The following is a 22,485-nucleotide window of genomic DNA, read 5'->3' on the forward strand; positions in this document are numbered from 1 at the left end:
AGGAGTTCAAATTTACAGAATACAACATCTAAACTTCTGAGTACGGAATCAGTCCACCAAAGCTATCAGCGTAATCTTACGTAAGTAACATAGCATAAAAATATCAAACATGCATGTTCTATATTTTGAACTGCTGTCAGATACTGTCAGGGCAAGCTATTAAGCACCTCTAGCCAATTCTCAGTCCTGTGCCTGCTGGTCTGTGAGGAAAGCACCTCCTGGTGCTGCATGTCTGTGTTAAGAGGAAACAGCATGTCCAAGCTGGTCTCACACTCCATAAGAAGTCACCACAATCTCTTTGCACTCCCTGGGGTTTCCTGCTCTAGAAGCTTTATTTTACACAGAAAAAAACAACCCTACCCCTTCCAAGCAAAAGCTCTGGTAGTAAATATGTGTTGAAACACTTGCAGTAGAGCATTAATTTTAAATCTATGCAGGCTGCTGGCCTCTGTAAGACAAGACCAGTTCAGCCAGTGTTACCTGTTTTGTCTTAACAATATGAGAGTTTCAGTCAAAGCTGAGCTTAAAAAAAAAATCTTACTAGGAGTTTCCCTCATTGCAGCAACAACTCCAGGCAACATATACCACCAGGAAATGTAGCTGTATAATAACAATTTTAAAGGCATCTGAGAATGAATGCACCAGACACCTAGAAAGTATTTTCTGACCACTTCTGGCCATTACAAAAAATAGTAGGACAATAATTTGATATAATGAAAGCTTTCTAACAGCTCCCTTATTTATCATAGATGTGAGCTTATGCTGCTGTGAAACTTCAGTATGTGCCACAGAAGTCACATCAATTCTGAAGTATTAAATGACCTGAGTTGCAGGGAAAACATTCTTACATCAGAAGCAATGTGGTATAATGTGGTAGGTGTACACTTAATATTTCTAGGCTCCTCTAAATCACAATGTTGTCAGTGAACACAAGCCTAGAGAAATGTAATGAAATATTCTTTATGTTGCTGTAGCAGCATAAAATGAAATTATGGTATTAAATACTTAGAATCCATGTATTTTTCCTTTACTGTTTATTTCAGACCCACTGTGTCACGTAAGAGCACTGCAAAATATTTTCTACATTCAATCAGTAATGAACCAGGAGTGAGACTATAATAAACACCTGTAATTAATGTATTTACACAAAAACTGTAGTTTTTCTAAAGAGTATGTTGTATTAAAATTCAGTATAAACCTCCCAAAGCTACACTGGCTCTGTTCCAACTTGCAATATTTACTGATATATGAGCAACTCTTTCACACTTCAACATCTAACACCAAAATAAGCTACAAAAACAGATGCTAAATTTTATTGATGCACTTCCACTTTTTTAAAAACCTGTAGTGAACTGAGTAAATTATTCTTTCATGTTATCATTATTCCCTTATTTATACAGCAGTAAGTAATGCTTAATCAAAAGGTTCAAGGATGAAAATATTTGAAACCCCCATGGACACACTAAACTATACTTAGAGATGCACAATCCTGCAGAAACAAAAATAACTGTGCAAACAGCAAACTTAAGTGGAAGCAGTTACTGATCCAACCAAATGAGATTCAAAATGTAATGAAATATCACACTTGATATTTACAGTTGTCCTACAGTCTCTATTTTGTATTCTTAATACATCATTCATTAAATTATTTCAGAGGATTTGTGACTTCTTTGGTGAAATCATGGTTTTTCCATCTGGCACAAATTTTGGCTTGATGTGTTTTTCTACAGCAGCAACATCGACACGCCACATTCTAACCACCTTGTTACTCAGCATCACTGATTAGCACAGCCCTGTAAACACAGACTCATATACACTCTGAGAATGTTACTCTGGATTGCTGTTGGAAGATGTTCACACTGTGTTTTGTCACTATCACACATACAGACTGTTTCACAGGGCTGTCAATTTCATTAAAGAAAAATAATATAACAAGCTCTTGTCTTATATTTGTTCCAAAGACCCCTGCATGCCTTATGACTCCAATGACCCAGTTCTGCAAAGGAACATGCTCTGCATTCCCACTACACATACTTTGTGGAGTTTTTTTAACAAAGCTTTCTAATCCAGAAGAGAATACTGCATCCAATCTGTCCACAGAGTCCCAAAACCTGAAGCACGCCTCATTTAAGAGGCACTGGACTAGTTCAGCTTGCTGACTTCATCCTCTCTCTGCCTGTTATCTCTTACCATACATTAAAAAACATAAGAATGAACGTCTGGGGGAAAAAAGGGCAGAAAATTATCATGCAAATGACTAACATCAACCTGACTGCCTGACACCTGGAGCCTCCATGCACAAGAAAAACCAACCAGACTGCATTTGTGATTCCTATGGTAATCACTGGTCCAGAAAGAAGCAGCTATGCATAACTTACTGGGGTAAGGGCTAGAACAAACAAAATAAATCAGCCATTTCTGATTGAGCCATTAGGCAGACACTGGTGGCCACAACAAGGCAGTGCAACCCAGCCCAAGGTGGAAGTGGCAGCCAAGTCTCAGTGGTGCTCCCTCTGCAACACAACAGTCCCACTGCTTCCCTTGGGGCACAAGCAGAAGCAGTGCTAGCAGAGGGTTCCCCAGAACAGCTCCTGGGACACAATCTCACATGCTTTCACCTTCCTCCAAATCTCGACAGCACAAAGTCTTCCATAATGAAGCTCCTGCATTCTTTCAGAAACCAATTCCCTTTTCCCAACTAAAAAACTATCCAAAAATTCCCACCACATGCTTTACCCATTGCCCAAACACTAACAAAACCTGTAACTAACCAGTATTATTATTCAGTCCTTAACACTTACTAATCTTTCCAATGGTCCTCCTAGTGTTTTCACCAAAAAATGAAAACACCTGTAACCCTGCATCAGGGTGCCATTGATTCAAAGGGACTACCCACTTCATGGTGCAAAGTATCACACACAGACATTCAAGTTTACCTGAGACTACTTCCTGATTCCAGAAAATCATATCACTTGGAAAGTGATGTTATGTACAAACTTTTAACTGTACAAACTTTGTCAGCCTTTACCCTTATCAGTTAATATCCTCTACCATGTGTGTTTAGCCCAGAGCTTAACATCACTTTTAATAACTCAACTAGAAAACTAGGAAGCAACTGTCTTCACATGCTGAAGAACCAATTGTACCTCTTTCACTATTAGGTTTAATAAACCTACTCTCTCACCAGAAAGCAGCTTTGCTATTCTAAAACAAAGCAGAAAAAGTTACTACATTTCAAAATCACTACTCTTGCAAAACAGAGATATTTGTCAGACTACTTTGTGTGATTTTCATTCTTTTCCTGGGGACCAGCTCGTACAGGTGTTGCACGAACTTGCACGTAACCCCCAGGGTAAAGCTAAAATTCTATGTCCTAAGAGGCAGTTTTCCCCTTTGCCTCCAGAGAGGCAAGGCCAGTCACTGTCTTAAAGACTTGTACAGTTTTTCAGAGGAAGAGATTCTGTTTAAAACAACATTTTACATAAATGAACCTGGATGGGCTATTTTAACACATTACTTGCAAGAGCTGATGTCAAAAGATTTTCATTTTTTTTGTTTAACAAAATTGTTTTCAGCTTATTTTCAATACTTATTTATGCCCTCCCACTGTTCTGGTAAGCACTATTTCTTCTCTTGTTTTCAATAATTCTTCAAATCCTGAAAGACTGAAACAGTTTGTACATTAACAAAAGTAATATATCTTAATGGCACATAATGTGGATAAGCTTAGCTTACTGAATAAAGAATACCTTGTAATGAAGCATTGTAATTTTAAGACTTCCCTAACTTTTCCTTTCACCAGCAAACCAGCTTGACAACCTACAAGCTCAGAAATACCATGACTTAGAAAAATTCAAGCAGCCCAGCTGACCTGCAACTAATAAACTGTAGTAGCTCATCAAATGCACAAATATTTACAAACAGGAACAGAGCCTGGGATGGAGAGAAGCAATTCTGCAACTTTTGGGAGAAAAATATTTTTATGGGCATCAGTGTTTATCAAAGCAAGATTTTACCAGAAATTAAATTAAGTATGAATTATATAAGACAAATATTAGATAAAAGCCTGAAAGAGAAGGTCAAAGAAAACCATAGGAGATATGTGTCTTAAAAATAATTTATGTTTGCTGTCTATCTGAAGAAACATTAATTCAGTTAATCAAAACCACATCAAAACATCACAGCTGCTGACAGACAAAACACTCCTTTATTCCAGTGGGAAAGTATGGTGCTTCAGGAATAGAGAGTGACCAAATTAGTAACAGGAAGAGAGGATAAAACAGGCTAAAAATAACATACTAAGATCCGAACATCCCATTATATTTTCCGTGATACATACTACATATTGCAATGCTAAGTAGTTACTTGAGAATACACCAAGTAATCAAATTAAGTTACATACAGAAAACATGGAACTGGATGAAACTGACATCAAAGTATGCATTTTTATTTTTAAGTGTTTATGAACTTCAGTAAAAGAAAAAGAACAGTAAAAGTTCAACAGTGCTAAGCATAACTTCTTATCTCCTGCTGTTTTGTCCAAATTTGAGACAAATTTGAAAGAAAAATCTCTCCTCACTGACAGCTACTATAATTGTACTAAAACAGAACCAAGAAGATAAACTGTGATTTAGACACTCATACAAAACCTTAAGATGGATCTTGGAATTGCACTTACATACTGCCAGTCAGTTTTCACTAAAGGAAGAAAATAAAATCTAAGAAGGACACATAAGAACTACTATTAGCACAATATTTCAATACATAATAGAACAACAGCTCTTTTTTATCTCATTATTCAAGCACAATTCAACAGGAATCAAAATCCATGCAGATTGAGCACATCACTCCCTAAAAAAAAACAATCTCTGTGTGCAAATGACTTATTTTCCTCTTTTAGATGAAGTTGACAAGGGTTTGATGTGTTACACTGACAAGAACTGATGCTGATGCCACTGTAGCAACAATAATAATTCACAGGTAAGTAGGCTGTAGCTACAACACAGGTGAGACCAGAGTCCATCTGAGCAATTTCAGATTTCAAAAATATCCACTGAAGGGCCGCTACAAGAACTTAGAAGAATCACCATTTATAGTTAATTAATTTTTAAGAGGTTATACCAAACACACATGATGACAATCAGCCTGGCTTACTTAAGATACTAAATTATCTTTTATATTGTAATCAAGCAGCTCAAAATAAAAAAATTACCTTATTTCATTGTCAGAGTTTTAGCAGATTTGAAAAAAGCACTAATAAATATACAAAATGAAGTAAATCATACCTTTAGCCACAGCTTCTTTATACTTTTCTTTGGCAGAATTTACTTCTTTTATTAGTTGCCTGTAGCTAGATTTAAGTTTCTCTAGTTCTGTCTTTGTGACCTTTAACAAAGGGAAATATTAAAAGCATTAGAAATACTTATTCTCACCATATTAAAAAAAAAATTAGCATTAGTAAAACAGAATTAACAGAATTTATTATCCAAAATAAGGATGCTACACTTTCCACTGGATTGAGAAAAATCTTAAAAGGATATTACATGGTGCAAATTTCATGGTGTACATTACATGGCGTGAAATCAAAATCAATAAATGCATCGAATTAAGTAAGAGGCCTAAGACACAAATCCCCATTCACATCAATGTAATTAAAAATATTTAGAAAATCCAGCTAATCATCAACAATATTCTATTCCAATTACAAGGCAAAAAAAATCAAAAAGATGCTTAATAAATCATACTGCCTTAGAATGTCCTATGCAAAGGAAGAAATTTCTTTTGCACCTAATAAAAAGCAAAATTTTTAGACATTACACTTCCTACAATTGACTAAGGAACAGCAACTTGTCATGAAATAATCTATCAATGGTAAAATTTAAGCCCTTAAAAGGAAAACCAAACCTATAACAAACAAACCCAAACAAAAACCCAACTACATAAGCAACTAACCAAATAAGAAACATCTACCATGAAACTGAGCACTGAACACAACATTTTTGACCAAAAAATTAAAGTTTTCTCTTCTTCCGCCAGTATTCATTCAGTGTGTGACAAAAGTAGTGCACTGTTCAGAAATAATACCAAATAATGAACTTGCAAACAAAACCAGCCATCACAATACCAAATCACCTACCATATATTGTAAGAAAAACAAAAAATTCCAACCAAAAAAAAAAATCCAATAGAATAACAGACATCAACTGGAAAATCATGGAAGAGAAATTATTAACTACTTTTAATGGAAGCGCTCCTCTCAGTGAATGTGTAGAAAAAGAAATTCATTCTACTGAAAAATTGTTCCTCTTGCAGCTGGCAGGAAGAAGGCTGAAGTTCACCATTTTCCCTTTTTTTCATGATGCAAGGCCCAGATAACACTACTTTCATCAACATCTGAAAACTTCATGAAATTCGTTAAAGATCCAACAAAGTGCTGTCTACAGCTTCTATTTTTGGGCCAACTATGCAGTATTTAATTTGAAGGCAGAACCTTTTCTCCACATCAATCACATACACTCATCTCATATTTCTACAATCTGTTAATTATACACATCTGCTGTTATTATACACCAATAGAGGCAATATAGGAGACATAACTTTAAATACAAATTGTCATAAAGACATCATCACAAATGGAGAAAAAGATGCAATTAGGAAGTAATTAAGACCAGCTAATAATAAGACAAATAATAAGAACATCTAAATAATAAGAACACCTAAATAAATAATAAGAACAGCTTCTCTTACAGAAAACTGAAAAATAAAACAGGGCACTAGCATTAGGAAAACTTTATAATATCTACATTATGATTCTTAATCTAGATTGTGTTTTTCCAACAGATAAAACCAACACCAAGAGCATGTCTGTTCCCAAAGAACACTTAAGGAATTAAGACAGTCAAGGATTTCTTTAAACTCCATTTTTATTTCAAAAGGTCTTATCCACCTAATTAGCATAGTACTCTACTTTTTCCCCTTCAAATTTCATGAAGAAAGAAAATTATTCAACATCTTAATGGAAACTGGAATAAATCTACAAGATACAAGTCCACTACATTTGTGCAAAAGCCATGCTATTTACTATTCTTAAGAATCTGCCCCGTAAGATTCCTCATTGTAGAGGTGCCTAGAATAAGAAAGGACGACATACATCCATTTCAACTAAACATATTTTTATGCCATCTTATCCTAAAAATAGGAGCTGCACAGACACTGATGTTCACAAACTTTCCATACTGTATTGAGATATAATTGACATTTTACCTCTGTGCATAACAATCAGAAATAATACCACAGAACATCAGAAGTCTTTTGAATTTCAGGGATTCATTCTTAGAGTGCTCCAGGTACACAAAACCTTGAACAGTGTCAGCTAACAATAGGAGAATGCTATTCAAATACTTCTTTGCAAATTCAGGAAGAGGAAAAAAAGAAAACAACCCCAAAAAACCTTTAACCAAACAACAATGCAAGCTTAATCAGCAGGATGCAAAATACCTTCGTGGCTATGCAACCCATAATAAAATAAAGTTAATATGGTTTGTAATAATCATTTGGCAAGTGCTCAGTATGCATTATGGTTTTTTGGAAAAATCTTATTTTAAAAAACTATTTTATAAGAGGCTCTATTAGAGTTTGGTCTATTAACAGAAAACAAAACATTGCATAGTCTCTTTTCAAAGTATACCTGAGCTTACAGCACTCTTACTCCATTCAGCCTTTCCTTCTCATCTTTCTTTTTCTCTTTCTGCAATTCTTTACAGCTTCTATTATTTCTAACACATGCTTCCAGTTTTTCCTCTTCTTCCATTCTGACTTTTTTGAGGTGCACCAATTTGTAAGTAGCAGTAAGTGGTCATTTGGCTTGAAGTTTCATCAGATAATGACAGCCTACTGACCGTGCATCAAAAAAGACATCCCCATAGTCCCTTCCTGAAGAAGATGCCAGGATTCTAGCATATTATGGAAGCAATCTTATTAGAGCCAATGTATTTAACTTAAAATAGTCTTAGTTTAAATACAGAATAGCTCCAAATTCTTCTCAGAACTGACCCAAGAATCTTTTACTCATCAATCCGTGACAGTGTTTCTGCTTTACTCAGATTTACATTTTAATTACACTACTTCAAATCCCAAATTCTCTGCTGGAAGAAGGAAGAAACAGTGCTTTTCCTTCTCTCAGTAGACCTTTCAGACTATTGCTCTGATTTTTGACATCTGTAGCTAAATTTCCCCCAGAGCATCTGAAACTGTGATTTCTGTCAGCTTTATTGACAAGATACAGCACTTTGAACACAAGCAGGATAACAGACATGTCATGGAAAACACTCTGAAGAGTTTTACCTGCAGTCTCAATGTTTAGTTTACACTTGCTCTATATTTTAGAATAGGGACTAGAACCCTGTCCCCTCCCAAAAGAGTCTGGACTGCCAAGAGCACTCATTGAGAACAGTTTACAGTGCCCTGGTCCCATGAATGTCTAAAGTGGAATTAGAACAGGAAAATAGATGGAATAGAGAAGCGTCACACAAGAATTCATTATCCTCTACTAGAATAACGTTTCCAGTTCCATCTGTCCACGGAAATTCATGGAAGAAACCTTTCCATCTTTGCCTTATCAACTATCAGGAAAAGAAAATCTGTGAAGAAAATGATTAAAATTTAAACTAAACATTCTACATATCACCCACTATGCTTTTACCACAGCACGAACAAAACCCAAAAAACCCACCCTTAATTTAATATTTTTAAATATGAGTATTATAATCTACTTATCAAGCACAGATGAATAAAATACCTTGTACATCTCCGCTTCAATTTGTTGATGAACACCTACAAAACTCTTCTTAACTTGCTGCTTATCTTTGATCATCATTGTAAGCCTATGCAAGGGCCCAGAATTAAGATCCTCAGCATGTGTCTTCATTATTTTGCTCAGCTGCTCTGTTTGCTGTACCACAAGCAACCAAGACTATAAAAAAGTCAGAACAGAAAAGCACTTATTTATTTCAGCTCACAATAACCACACAATTAATAAGAACTGTGGGAAAAGACGCATCATTGTTTAAAAAAATTCAGTAAAGCAAATCATTTTAAGCTTACCCAAATGCATTCGAGATCCTCCTGCAACAGGAAAATCATGCCTCAATCTCACTCATAAAATCATAAAAAAGCACCAGAGAGAAAAATACAGTATTGAATATTCACCCTTCAGCATTGTCATGGTATTTCTCTACACCAAAGAAAGCACTGCAGCCTTATTTTTTTTAAAATATACCCCTAACATCCCTGACAACCACATTCCAACATCCTTTGTCCTCCAGTTTCCCCCCATAGTTGCCCTGCCCAAGCTGACTTCCACCTTTGTCTGAATACCTGACAGCAATATGCATTTGAGGGGTGGTGGTTTAAGAGGACACCATTACATCAGCTGCTTCACACAGCAGCATCAGTCAGGCCACCAGTATCAAAGCACAGACACAACACCCATCTGTCACTGTAACCCAGCATCCCTCTGAACCCTTGCTTTAAGAGCTTGCTCGGTCATTCTGTCAGTTTTCAGGACAGCTTAACGTGCTGTGAGTGGCTTTGAATACAGATATACCTCTGGTATCTACAGATACCAGAGACACAAACGTGAAATTAAACTTCAGTACAAATAAAACCTTGGTTACCCTCAAGATTGCTGTCATACACTGGATTCCTTAAAGATAAGTCCCTGACAATGAATGCTGTGCTATAGCTAAGATTTCAGAGTGGCTACATGCCACAGAGTTACAAGGTTGTGAAGACACCTAGCATAAGAGTTCTATTTGCATTTATCTTGGCTCTTAATCTGAGATAAAAACTTTAGAAAATAATTTGTTTCTTAGCTTTGGAGTTTCTTTATATCCTGTATACAAACATATATACCTAATATTTCCATCTCTACATGACAATGCTGCAACAGAGACTGGATTATACAGAACAGAAGACAATTGACTCCCCTACATACTCGACTATCTTTAACATTTCTTCCAGCTTGTAAATGTCCCACAGATTGGAACAGAGATATCTGGACTGCTTAAAGTGTGATGTTATAAAATGTCAAGGCCTAAAGCTTTCCTGCTGTGGCTGGAGACCATTTCAGAAGTCATACTGCAAAGCTGCATAGGGTAAAACAGCACTGAACACTTGTGAAAAGAGTGGGCCTTTCTGGTTGCAGAAGAGTTCATGAAAGTGCTCTCAGAGGTGAAAATGTAGTTAGAATCATCCATTTTCTGCAAGGCTGATTTGTTACTGATGAAACAACTACTGTTTGAATCCTGAAAAATCACACCAAAAGCATTTTTCAATAGTACAGGTATTCTAAGGAAATGCTTAGTTTATAACTCACTAAATGAGCTTAAATAAGCCAGAAACATAGCAATTACTTCCCTTTCTATTAAAAAAAAAATCATGTACTTCCCTGCTCTTCACATCACTCTTTCCATCAGGAAAAGAGGAAAGTGATGTTTCCATAATGAAATATCAGTAAAGCGGGGTTTCTGTGCTGTGTTCTTATTATTTTAAATTAGGAGAAGGTGACATGAAAATGCTTCAATAACAGAGATTTATATGGGACAAAAAAGCTGGGTTGGAACAGCAGAAAAGGTAAAGAGCATTTCCTTTCACAAAAAAATGACCACAGTTCAACAAATGCAGTAAAATACATTATTGTTTGTTTTAACACTATTTTTCAGACATATACACACATAAAAGAGCAGTCTGGAAGCTGTTAAAAACACCCCTTTTCTAGCATTACCAGTTCCTGCTACCATGCCTTCCAGCAAGTTTGTTGTTTCCACATGAAAAAAAAACAGAAGACAGATTTTCCCAAACACCATTTCTCTCTAAGTGCTCACTCTTACTGTACATTTAGAGATCAAATCAAAACAAAACAAACAACCACAACAACAAAACCAACAAAACAAAACCTATTAAAAATTAAACAGCTTGCTATTGGGTTTTAATGCCACAAAATGCCAAATAATACCATAATAACAAAAACAGGTATTTTATATCTTAAAAGATGTAAGAAACTTGACTTATTTCCCATACTTCCATCATTCTTTGGTTTTGTAAAATGTCAGGAAGAGAGAAAGAAGTATCACAAAAGATGAAAATAAATTAGAATGAGATTATTAAATAATCAATAATTCAGGCTTTTTAACTGCCAAAATTAGTAACATAAAGTGTCACTGCAGAACTGCAAAATCCAAGGTGTCAGTGAAATTATAAGGCAAGCCCATATAATATATCAGCCAGTCCATATGAATATTTTTGCTATTAAAATGTGGAAAACAGAGAAAACATAGAAATCAGAGATGCAACACTGAAAAATTACACCTCCTTAAGAGGAAAAAAAAGGGAATGAAAATGATGCTGAAGGACAACTTGAGCGCCTTCATTCAAAACAAGATTTCAAAATGTGACATGTACACCTCTTTTCAAGGCAAAAAGAAGATGGCTTAAGTCAGATCCCCAGATTTTTTTGATTTATCTGCTCACAAGAAGTGCTCATGTTATTAACAGGATCTGTCCTAGACTGAGATACCTATGTGAAGGTTAATGATCGTTTAAACCTTATAATGCTAAATGCTCTGTGCCAATGAAAAACAAGGGCAGTATTTCAATTTACAAGGCAAGAATTATTGTGAGGGAGGGAAGCAACAACAGAACGTGTTATACATAAACACTGCAGTTTATATAACAGTGCTGAAGTAGCCCAGCTATATCAGCACAGCCTCCAAGTCACACACAGCCACTTTAACCCAGTATACATCCATCCTGCCCCACAAGGAGCACTTCTGTTCCTAATGCTGCACCACAGCCATGTTTTTATGTCATGGGCTGTCCAAGCAGCCATCCAATAAGCCCATGACATAAAAACTGCTTTGTCTGAAATTTAACCTGACCCAGAAAGGGTGTTTCCTGCAGAGAGAAAATGAGGATTCACTCCAGACTGAATGGACTGTGTAACCTCTGCTACAGAACAAGGGCCAAGAACCAAATAAGCCATCAAAACAGAATAGTCTTCTCTTGCCAGTAGAGATTCCAGGTCTGGAGTAAAACTTTCAAACAGGTGATAAGGGACGTTTGCTTAATTATTACATTTACTTGGAGTTACTCTAAATCTAAAAACCAGTAATTTGGAGAATAGCCTTACCTTTTAAAAAAGTCAACATAGTTCCTTTAAACAGAATACAAAACCTCACAATTATGAGAAACATCCTGAATTAATGTTTTCTTCTTACAACACATGCTGCAGTGTGAGTAACAGCTGGAATGCTAGGCTTTGCCTTGGTTTCCTGGCATTTTTCTATTTCTGTCACAAATTCTATATAGCATAAACAATAGTTCCTATCTTAAAAGAAAAGTTTACTATAGCATACTTGATTTTCAAAGCATTAAACAAAGAGACAGGCTCAATCCATTTATGTAAAATACTGAGTTTCAAGAATCAGGATTGATTCTCATTCAGTTATTTTTTTTCAAAGCAAGACTAGAGCTCAACTTATGCATATTTCACTGACAAATTAAAATAATCCATTTTAAATACTTTGTCAACATTAACTCTCAAGAAACTGAATGGACAGGAATCCAACTCAAACCAAAAAAATAAAAGTAAACCCAAAAGCCAAGGATTCCAAATTCAAACTTCAGACTTACCTTGGACACATTGCTGATATAATCCAATTGACAAGCGCTCTCTTTATCTACTTGGTTACAAAGATTCTGTAAAGTGGACGCATATTCTTTATCACTTTTTACTCTCATCACCATAAATTTCTTCACTGTTTCCAGCAGTCGTAGTTCCCAGTCTTGCAGTTTTAATAAAGCATCATGAGAATACTTCAGGTCACCTCCAAACCCCATTTTTTAAGGCACTATATACCAGACAGGGGAAAATAGAGGCTCTTCACCACATCTGAAAGGGAGAACAAGACTGATGAGACAATTATCAAAAGAAAAAACTTCTGGTAAGACAAAGGGCAATTATTGATGCCTGAACCCTGAAATTACCTAATCATAAGATTAACCACATACATTAACTTCCTCAGTGTAAACTGAAAGGAGGCTCAGAGCACTGTTTTTAACAACAAACTCTGACTGGAAAATATTTCAGCCTTAGAATTCCAGTTCACATTTCCGCAAAATCATTCCTTCCTAACCTAAAGTACAGTATGAAAGTAAAGATAACAGCATCTAAGACAAACACTTAAGACCAATCTACATATTTAACCAAATAAGCACAGTATCTCCAGACAAGCTGCCAGCTGCACTTTTCTACTCCTGGTGACCTGAAACATTTGTTTCTCACGTTTACTCTCCTAAGAGCACAGAAAAATCCACATAAAGCACTGCATCTGTGAGAAGTTGGTAACTATTTAGAAGCTAGTTTGCTCCTAAACCCTGTGTTAACAGGCCATTAAACCTGAAGATTCAACCTCCCAAAAACCAGAAAATATCCCAAAGTAGGTTTCCCATCCAGCCATACACTAGTCCCCTGGGTCAGAGTTCTTTAGTTCACACCATTTTACCCTAGGACAGGCCAGTCTTACTGTACCAAACTGACATAAAGTAAGATTGATAAACACATAAGATATGCTGCCTTATGAAACCCTGTAGCAGAACCAATTGCTAGAGTTAGCTCTGAAACACCTGCATCTGATGGTGATAAAATATACAGCTACATTGTGAAAGAGCTGAAACCACACAAAGAAGTAATTCCTACACACTCTTGCACAAGGTTTTGTAATGTGGGCTGAACCCTCTTTTCTGTGTACATACCACCTGTTCCTATATTAATCAGCTTCAAGTAGGTAAGATAAACTTATATAAACTGCAACCCTTATCTCTGGACTGCAGTGCAGCCACAGCCTGTGCACTGCCTATTCACCAATTCCTGCACTACAGCAAAGTCTTGGTTCTTTTTAACACAGAAATACCAATTTCTTCATAGACTTTACACATTACCACTTAAATTAGCAGTGTTCTACAAACATTAACAAATTTATCTTCCTAGCAGTCCATTGAGGGAAGTAGGACTAATATTCATATTTTGCATTAAGAACTGATATACATAAACTAATGTCAACACTGTGGCAGCTCATACCAACATGTACAAGGCTTAAAGACAGACTTTTCAGAGTGCCTAGCATTTTAGCATGTTAGGTATTCAGAAAAAATAAATATGTTACTGGCTTCAGTTACTGCACAAAATTTCTGAAGATTTTGCAAATCAGAACCTCAAGCAACCTCTGAAATAAGCCTCATGTACTATGTGTTTATTCTTAGAACACAAACCATGCTACAAAACAAAGATCCAATAAAGAAAACTAGAACTGTGTCACATTACTATGTATCTACACAATACAGACAAGTCAAAGCTGTATGAGTAACCTTAAACCTGTAAGCTTTCATAAACTCTTTAATTTGAAGCTGTATATTTTAGTCAGAATCTTTCTTGATGGCTAGGAATTCAGTCATACGCAGCAACAGTAAATAGTTTATGTTGGCTGTATTTATGAACTATGTCATTATTAGTAGCATTATGAAAATACATCCACAGTTAAAATTGAGGAACACTCTTGTAGAACCACAAACATTTTAGCAACATGAACCAAAGAAAAAAACCTTAAAGTCCCTGTTTATTAACATGACAAAAGCTACAGTAGTGAATTTTCAATGTCCTTTACATCTAAACCCATTTTTATGACTTTTCATCTTTCTCCTACCTCATTTTAGCACATTACCAAACTCTCCTAGCAGAATAGCCGTGAGAAAAGATAGTACCCTTGTTTCCTTATATCCAGATTTAGAAGAGATGGGAACTGAGTCTCACAGTGAAGTTCAGCTTTGTATTATGAGTAAACTAATGGCTTGCTTGCTTTTACCCTAGCCTCTGTTTTTTACTGAGAGGCAGTATGGCAAGGGAAGGAGGAAATATTCTCAGCATGTGATATTTCAGGCTGCTTCTAGTGACTTACAAAGGAGATATAGGATTACAAAAATCAATAGAACAAAAGACCCAAGAATATCTTACTCCAGCCTGCTAAGTTCCTCTACATGAAGCAGTAAACAGATTTTTTTTTTCCAATTCCACTATTAGATGCCTGGATTAATAGGCAAAAATTGCACACATACTGGACTATCATCTTTGTTTTAAATTATTTCTTTCTCTGTGACAGAAGCAGCACAGCACAGAATTGTTTTGCAAAAGTGGTACAATTCTGATTTGCTAAAACTAACAAGTACAGAAACTGAGAACTGATGATTCCCAAATAGGTAAGTCAGCTGCCATGTGACTTCCATGTAAATTGAGAAAATGTTCAACCAAGACATCCAGCCAAATTCAAGTGCTTTATTTGGAGGCTAAGAAATGGTGAAGAAGTATTCAAGACCTAAGCCACTTGACTAAGCTTAAATTTTGATAAACTAAAAACTAATTCTGTTGCTTTAAACCACTTCTGATTTTTAATGTTTTTAAACAACAGAAAACAGTACAGATCACACAGACATTAATTTGAAGTCAGAACTGTAAGATTTACCAAACACATGAACACACAAACCTGATTTTCAAATACTCTTAAAAAACACAAGCAAATTTTCAAGCAGTGTTCAAAAATACTATATCTAGCACCAACACAGACAGGTATTTTTCCAAGTTTGCTATGTCCCTCGCTAGTGACCACAGATGAGACGACAGCTGCCCTACAGGGCCAGAGCAATACAGCAGAATATTTCAGTCAGAAGGGACCTACAGTGATCACCCAGGCACAGCACATGCATTTAGATCAGCCCTGTGTCTCCAACCATGGCACCACAAGACATTTAAGAACAGCAGACTAGCTGGGCTGCTATTCATGGTGTGATTCTCCTTGTGCTTCCCCACGTTCACAGCTACTGGATTATGGGATACTAATATTCCCATTTTTTTGGCTTTACCATACAACACTAAAACACTCACACTGAAAGACAAAGATTCCCAGACAGATTTTGTAATCACAGACCACTGGCAAAAAAAATCAGCAAAACCAGCAAAATCTGAACCCAGGAAAGATTTAATGTGGAACTGGTACGAGATATGAGGAGTTTGAGACACAAGCATACTTTCTTCTCTAATGTTCAAAAGATGAAAATACAGTGTGAGTGCTATTCTGGGGGAAAAAAATTCTCAAAAAAACATGGGAGAGTATTTTATCTTAACAGAAAAACCAGAGATGGCATGAGGTTTTAAAACAAACTAGACAGAGAAGTGATAAAAACAAACATGATATGCTAAATTCATACAGAAATAGAAACCTTCAGGAATTGCTTTACTCTTACTGTGAAGAGATTTCTTCTGCTTCTGGCAGATATCCATGAGGTTTATCTCTTTTTCCATATGTGAACATAGCTTGCACAATTTGACATGCCAGTGAAGTTTCAAACAGAATTGTACCGCGTCTTGTAAAAGCAATAAAATACCAGTACCACCAAATAAGACAAATGAGCTGCAGCTATTTTTTTATATTTTGAAATATAAGATATATATATAATATCTTAGAAGATATGTAATATCCTATATTATCTATTACAGACATAGATACAGATGGCTAAAAAAATCACTGTACCTGTATATTAGTCAAAAAATATCTGTTAAACTTAGGAGTAAAATGCATCTCACAATCAATTCCAAGAAAGTAGCACTTACGTTCTTTACAGTGTTACGCTCAAAACAATGAACTAATCACTCACAGGATGTACACATTGAATGTACATTCAATAATATAGCGTGAATGAGCAAGCAGATCTCAACCTGTTCTAAATTTAAGCAGAGTTACCAAAGACAATTTAAAATTTCTGTCAACCATCAACACAGTGGTGCAGTCAGATTCAAAACAAATCAATGTTAAAAGTTTTTCAGCCAAATAGTGAGAAACTTCAAGGAAGTTGCTGGTCACATAATCCTTCAACATTGTAACACTCCCCTCAGGAAATAAAACCAGCACTCCAGTTAGTCATGCTGCTGGATTCCAGCAGCAACTCTGAAGAAAGTAGTTTCCATAACCCATGTACGTTTAATTTAAAGATTGCAATCTGACTGTGACACAGGAAAGTGGCCACGCTGTGTCTGACCAAAGGTCCTGAGTCTGACACGCATTGAAATTAAATGAGCAAGGAAGAACAGAGCAGATACAATGCAACACTTCCACTTGTAACAACTGGTGTCTTCCGCTACATATTGCCATCACTTATATCCAAGGCTGTGACTTTATAAACTTAAAATAATGATGGATCTAAAGTTGGAACTTGTGGTTTCACAGTACCAGCAACAAGGTAGGCAACTAAAAAACCACAAACCCAGAAAGCACACCTGGCCCCCAGCTAAAGTCGGAATAGGAAAGCACATCACAGATCTGGATTCTCCCACTCTTCATGTGCTGACCATGAATTTAGATTACTCCTAAATCTGCATGGGCTCCAAATCATAGAGAATACAGCGTGTCTTTTATTCTGCAAACACTTTCTACAAACATTAAAAATATTTCAAAATCAGAAAAGAAAGAGGATTTGGATTCAGGAGACAAATCCTTAAAATCAAGGCTTCTATACCAAACTAAAAGCGTTTTTACAATAGATTATGAATTTGTTAGACAGTCCTTCTCAATTTCTCAATGTGAGGCTTACAATAGTTATATTCCATTAAAATAATGAAATAAATCATTCTTAGTGTTCCATCCACACCTTAAACAAAAATTAGACAGTCAAACAACTGACATTTCTGTTAGTGTAGGATCCATTCCTGGAATGCACAAGACCATGAAACTCAAAACACATATATTATCTACCCTTTGTGTACACTAATCTCATATTCATAAGACCATCTTTGTATGCATAGATATGATGCATACAACATAAACTAGTAAAACTAACCCTTCTGCAGAGCTTTTGTCAACAATAAACATCTGAAAGGATAATAAAAGTTTGCCTGATAATTTCAAAGCTGATTTGAAATACTGGTCCCATTCAAAGCAAAGCAGGCACCTAATTTTCAGGAAAGCTCTTCCGCAAAGCATAACTTAGCCCACATACCTTAAAAGTTTTCCTTCAGAAATGTCCTTTAATACAGTTTTCCTATGCCAGCAGCTACTTCCTCTGATTTTCACCTACTGAAAGATACTTTTTTTTTCTTTTCTGGAGACTCTGTGAAAGAAAAACATATCAAACTTCTTTTAACTATCTCACCATTTTCAAATACATTGCAAAACTGAAACTTAGGTAAGTTACCCTGCATTTTCAGATTACCAGACACCAGCTTTAAAAAAAAACCAAAAAAAACAGACAATACAACTAAAAGAAAAGAGCAGATTTCTCAAATGACTGCTAGCAATACTATGCTATCACTTAGTACACATAATTTTGAGTGAAGAAATAATTTTGTCTCTACACATGTAAGAGAAGATTTTTCTTTAAGTTCTTGGAATTTTTTATGACAAGTGTACTGTAGCTGAAAAATTAAGACAATTTTACTTATTTATGAATCTTGCCCTTGGTAAAATGAAAACAGAAACCTATTAAGGAAAATGAAAGCACAGAAGGCCAAAATTTGTTATATGAAAGACCAAGTTATTCATAAGAGTGGAAGAAAACAAGTGGCAATGAGAGAAAGGAACCACTCAAGACATACATTTCTGTCTGGCTCTAACTACTCTAAGATCTAGAAAAGTAGGAGGTCAGGAAGTTAGGATGACTAGCAGGACCAAAACTTCAAATTGTAAATCTGGACCACAATTTAGGTGAAGCAAACTGACACAGAAGGTTTTGAGGGTTTATATTAAGGAAAAAATATATTTGGTTTAAAGAATGGTAAAGAACAAGCTTTGCAGACAACTTACAAGTGTAAGGTATACTGTATAATCTCTGTGTGTGGACCCATGATAAGCATTCACTCACAATCTCACACCACAATGTCCAACTTCAAATAAAACATTCCATAACAGTTTAGCAATGCCCTCATAGGAAAAAACACATAAAGCAAAACTGAAAGAAAGACAAGTGCGTAGGGGTGAAGAAAACAAAATTATTTTCAAATTCTCCATTATTTAAAACAAAGCACTGCTCACAAACACATTCATAAAACCTTGAGAAGGGACAGTCGTAGCTCACATTCAAGCAGCATTATTTAGTATTCCCTTCTGGTTACTTAGTATGTTTGAGAAACAAAGAACTGCCTAATATAAATACAAAACTTCTATTCTCCATGACCAAAAATAGAAAAGACTAAGCGATACTAAGATTCAGGCACTGAAAAGGATCAGCAAGTAAATACGAAAGGAGAAAAAAAAACCACAGGAGGTTACAAGCATTATAAAATTCATCCCATTTCTAAGAAACAGATACAAAATAATTTGTTCCAAATTTGCAAAGCCCAAGGGTAAGTCTCCACTAGCAAAAAAGTACAAGCAAGAGCAAAACATTAGAGTAAATTTGGCTCATCTTACTAACAAAAATACAAAGTGGGTAGAAGAAACACCAGTCACTGGACAGGAACATAAATCCTAATCCTCATTCAAATGGGACTCATGAAAGTGGAACAAACACCACCACCAGCACCTGGGCACATTCAAGTTTCATGCAAATGTTAAGAACTGCATGTGGTAAAATGAAGCCCATTAAAAATTTCCATTTATCAAATGAAACAACAGGCTGGAGCTACTTCAACACAAAGAAGTTCTATCTTCTGCTCCCTGAACACAAACAACAACATAGCTTTATTTCTCTTTTTAAAGAACTGAGCTATCACGTATTTTGGAGTGCAGAATTTTGTCAATAAGAAAACTAAATGCAAACCCCACTTTTCCTTAGAATTCCTGTTACTATTAACTTTTTACCTATGTGCATTTTTTCATCTGTACACAGGTCATTAGTAGAACTTAAAGCTGGTAATGCAAGTCCAATACAGGTCTAATTGACAGGCATAGACTAGCTAGTACATGGAATCATAATAAAAGCTTTCCAGTGAATTGCACAGCCATCTGCCAGAAGGCAATAAAATCTCACAATATGTCCACTGTTATTTCTGAGCTCAAACATAGCAGAATCTGATAGTTACAAACATCTTGCTACCTCAATGCAATAATTCACTAGCTAATGAAGGTATAAAAGACAAATTCATAAGAAGATAAAGACAGAATAGAAAACCTAGATGATCTGTTGTTTTCTGAAATTACTAACAAGACAGTTAAGGCCAATCCCCAAATTAGATCCTCTTCAGATTTAGGATATATAACGCATTTTCTAAAAATGAAGCATCCAAGAGGCAATTAAAAATATCAAATTATCAGTAAGAATTCACCAGTCCAACACTCTTGAGCCAAAGCATTGAAATTTCCAAAATATTAATTCTGCAAAAACTTGGGCTTAAGTTGAGCCAAGCAAAGAAGTATCAAGAGAGGAAAATAAATAAATTTTTCCTCAGATGGGACAAGGCAATCAGAAGCACAACACAGTCTGACTCTGATACTGCACAAGATGGTTAAAACCATGCCTAAGAATCTGTACACTAGAATAAATCAAAAGAAAAAAAGAACAACGCAGCTTTTACAGAGCAAAATCATGTGCCACAACTTGAAGAGTTCTATGAAGGCATCAAGGATGCTGTGGCAAAAGGTGTTGGAAGTAGGAAGTTTCTGCTGATGTCTCTGATAGGAAGCTACTAGAGAACTGAAGACCTTGCAGGGTAAGATTAAGAGACAAAGCCTGACAGGGGAAAGAGTTCAGAAGCCTCTTCATAATCTGTGCCTGGGCTTGGACTGCTCTTCAGAATGGTTACCTGCCTACACATCATAACAGAAGCATCTGTGCTTTATACAAAATTATTCTGATTCATCAAAACCAACAAACCATTACAAAACTTGCAAAACCTCAGAACACTGAGCAGCAAGCACAGAAAGCAGCAGATGAAGTCACATGTCAATAAATGCAACATAATACACTGGTAGGAGTTATTAAATAGTGCCAGAAAAAACTGTAACAGAACACATAGCTTCAAAAACATTTGTTCAGTGCTTTCAAGCAGTCAGGTTAGAAACCATCCAGAATATTAAACTATTTTTTAATGAAGGGAAGGGAAAACATAACATAGCCTTATGCTGCTGACAGATTAGTGGTACCCCTGTTTGTTGAAGTTCTTCTAGCTAAAGAAAAACTTAAAGCACAAAAAAATATATAGATAATATTGATCATAGCATGGAGCAGCTTACACACAAAGAGAATTTTTAGCTCACAAAAAATGTAAGAATGACAGGTGTAAAATCAAAGTACACCCAAAGAAAAATCATTGTAGCACAAAGAGATATGCTATGTCAAATGCCTGAAGTGTTTTCCAGAAGAACTCGAGAACATCAAATGAAATTTTTAAAAAGTTGCTCTTATGTCCTTCTTTGTCTAGAAAATAATTAAATTAGATAATTCAATGCCTAAAGACATTTCTGAGACCATGAAACAAAGAAGTACAAATTTATTATAAAAACTCATTTTAAAAACAGATCTGTAGAACAGTAAGAGTTCCAATTCAAGATGTGTCTATACTGTAAAAGCAAAACAGGAACTACTAGTCTATATTTATGCCAACAGCCCCTTCTTATCTGACAGTAGCAAGTACTGAGCTACATGGATTTTACTTGGTCAGGCACTAACATCCTCAAACAGCGCACTCTCACTTTCCCATTTGTGCACCTGTAGGAAGACCACATTTTTTCTTAGCAGTTCCTGCAGCTGTGATGTTATTAAAAATAAATGCAAATAAGAAGCAGTGGGCTTCATCAAAGAATAGGATTTACACTTAGCAGCAATCCAAAAAAAAAGTGAAACAGATAGAAGCCCAAAAAGACAGCCTCCAGATTCTCTACCTAGAATCACAAGACAATTCTAATTTTTTTCAATCTTCAATCTTTCCTTTTAAACCACTTTCTAAACCATTGCTCTCCTCTGAACACCCTGCAACTGGTCTCCATCTCACATAAGAAGTCAGAAGCTGAAACTGTAGGACCAACTGTAGGACCAACCAACTCTGACAAGAACAAGAAATTAGTTCAAATTACTTTCAAGCTCCTTGCCCATGTGCTTACCCTCTTTCTAACAACTTGATAATATATCCTTATTTGTTCATTATCCAAAAATTCATGTTTTTTTTCCACATAACTTCATCTTCCACCACCACATATCCACTCTGTCCAGCCTACAAACAGCCAGTGAGCTTTCATACTCACTGATACCTGCTTTGTTCCAGATGACATCTTCCATTTTCCAAGACTATTTGAAACAGTAATCTCGTTCTCCTCCCCATTTTCAGCTGTTTGCCACTTCCCATGGCCTGGTAACTTGCTCAGCACGTTCTTTATCATCTCAGGCCTTTTGTGAAAGAATGGGCAAAGAGTAGAGCTGACATCTGGTAGCAAACCATGCAGTAAGTGCTTT

General features: G+C 35.9%; 1 protein-coding gene across 4 annotated transcripts in view; it reads right to left on the bottom strand.

Moving 5' to 3' along the window:
- Positions 1-22,485, bottom strand: part of FER (FER tyrosine kinase) — a 160,616-nt gene that overhangs the window by 129,390 nt on the left and 8,741 nt on the right. For 3 of the 4 annotated variants that reach the window (XM_005490424.4, XM_014269439.3, XM_014269441.3), the window contains exons 2-5: positions 18,100-18,210; positions 12,691-12,949; positions 8,798-8,971; positions 5,286-5,385 (exon numbers count right to left, since the gene is read on the bottom strand). In XM_005490424.4, the coding sequence (XP_005490481.1) occupies positions 5,286-5,385; positions 8,798-8,971; positions 12,691-12,897 (481 nt within the window). In that variant the 5' untranslated portion in view covers positions 12,898-12,949; positions 18,100-18,210. The remainder of the gene's footprint in view (positions 1-5,285; positions 5,386-8,797; positions 8,972-12,690; positions 12,950-18,099; positions 18,211-22,485) is intronic. The other variant, XM_014269440.3, reaches the window with a different exon arrangement.

The sequence above is a fragment of the Zonotrichia albicollis genome, chromosome Z (assembly GCF_047830755.1).
Source record: "Zonotrichia albicollis isolate bZonAlb1 chromosome Z, bZonAlb1.hap1, whole genome shotgun sequence".
Taxonomy (NCBI): domain Eukaryota; kingdom Metazoa; phylum Chordata; class Aves; order Passeriformes; family Passerellidae; genus Zonotrichia; species Zonotrichia albicollis.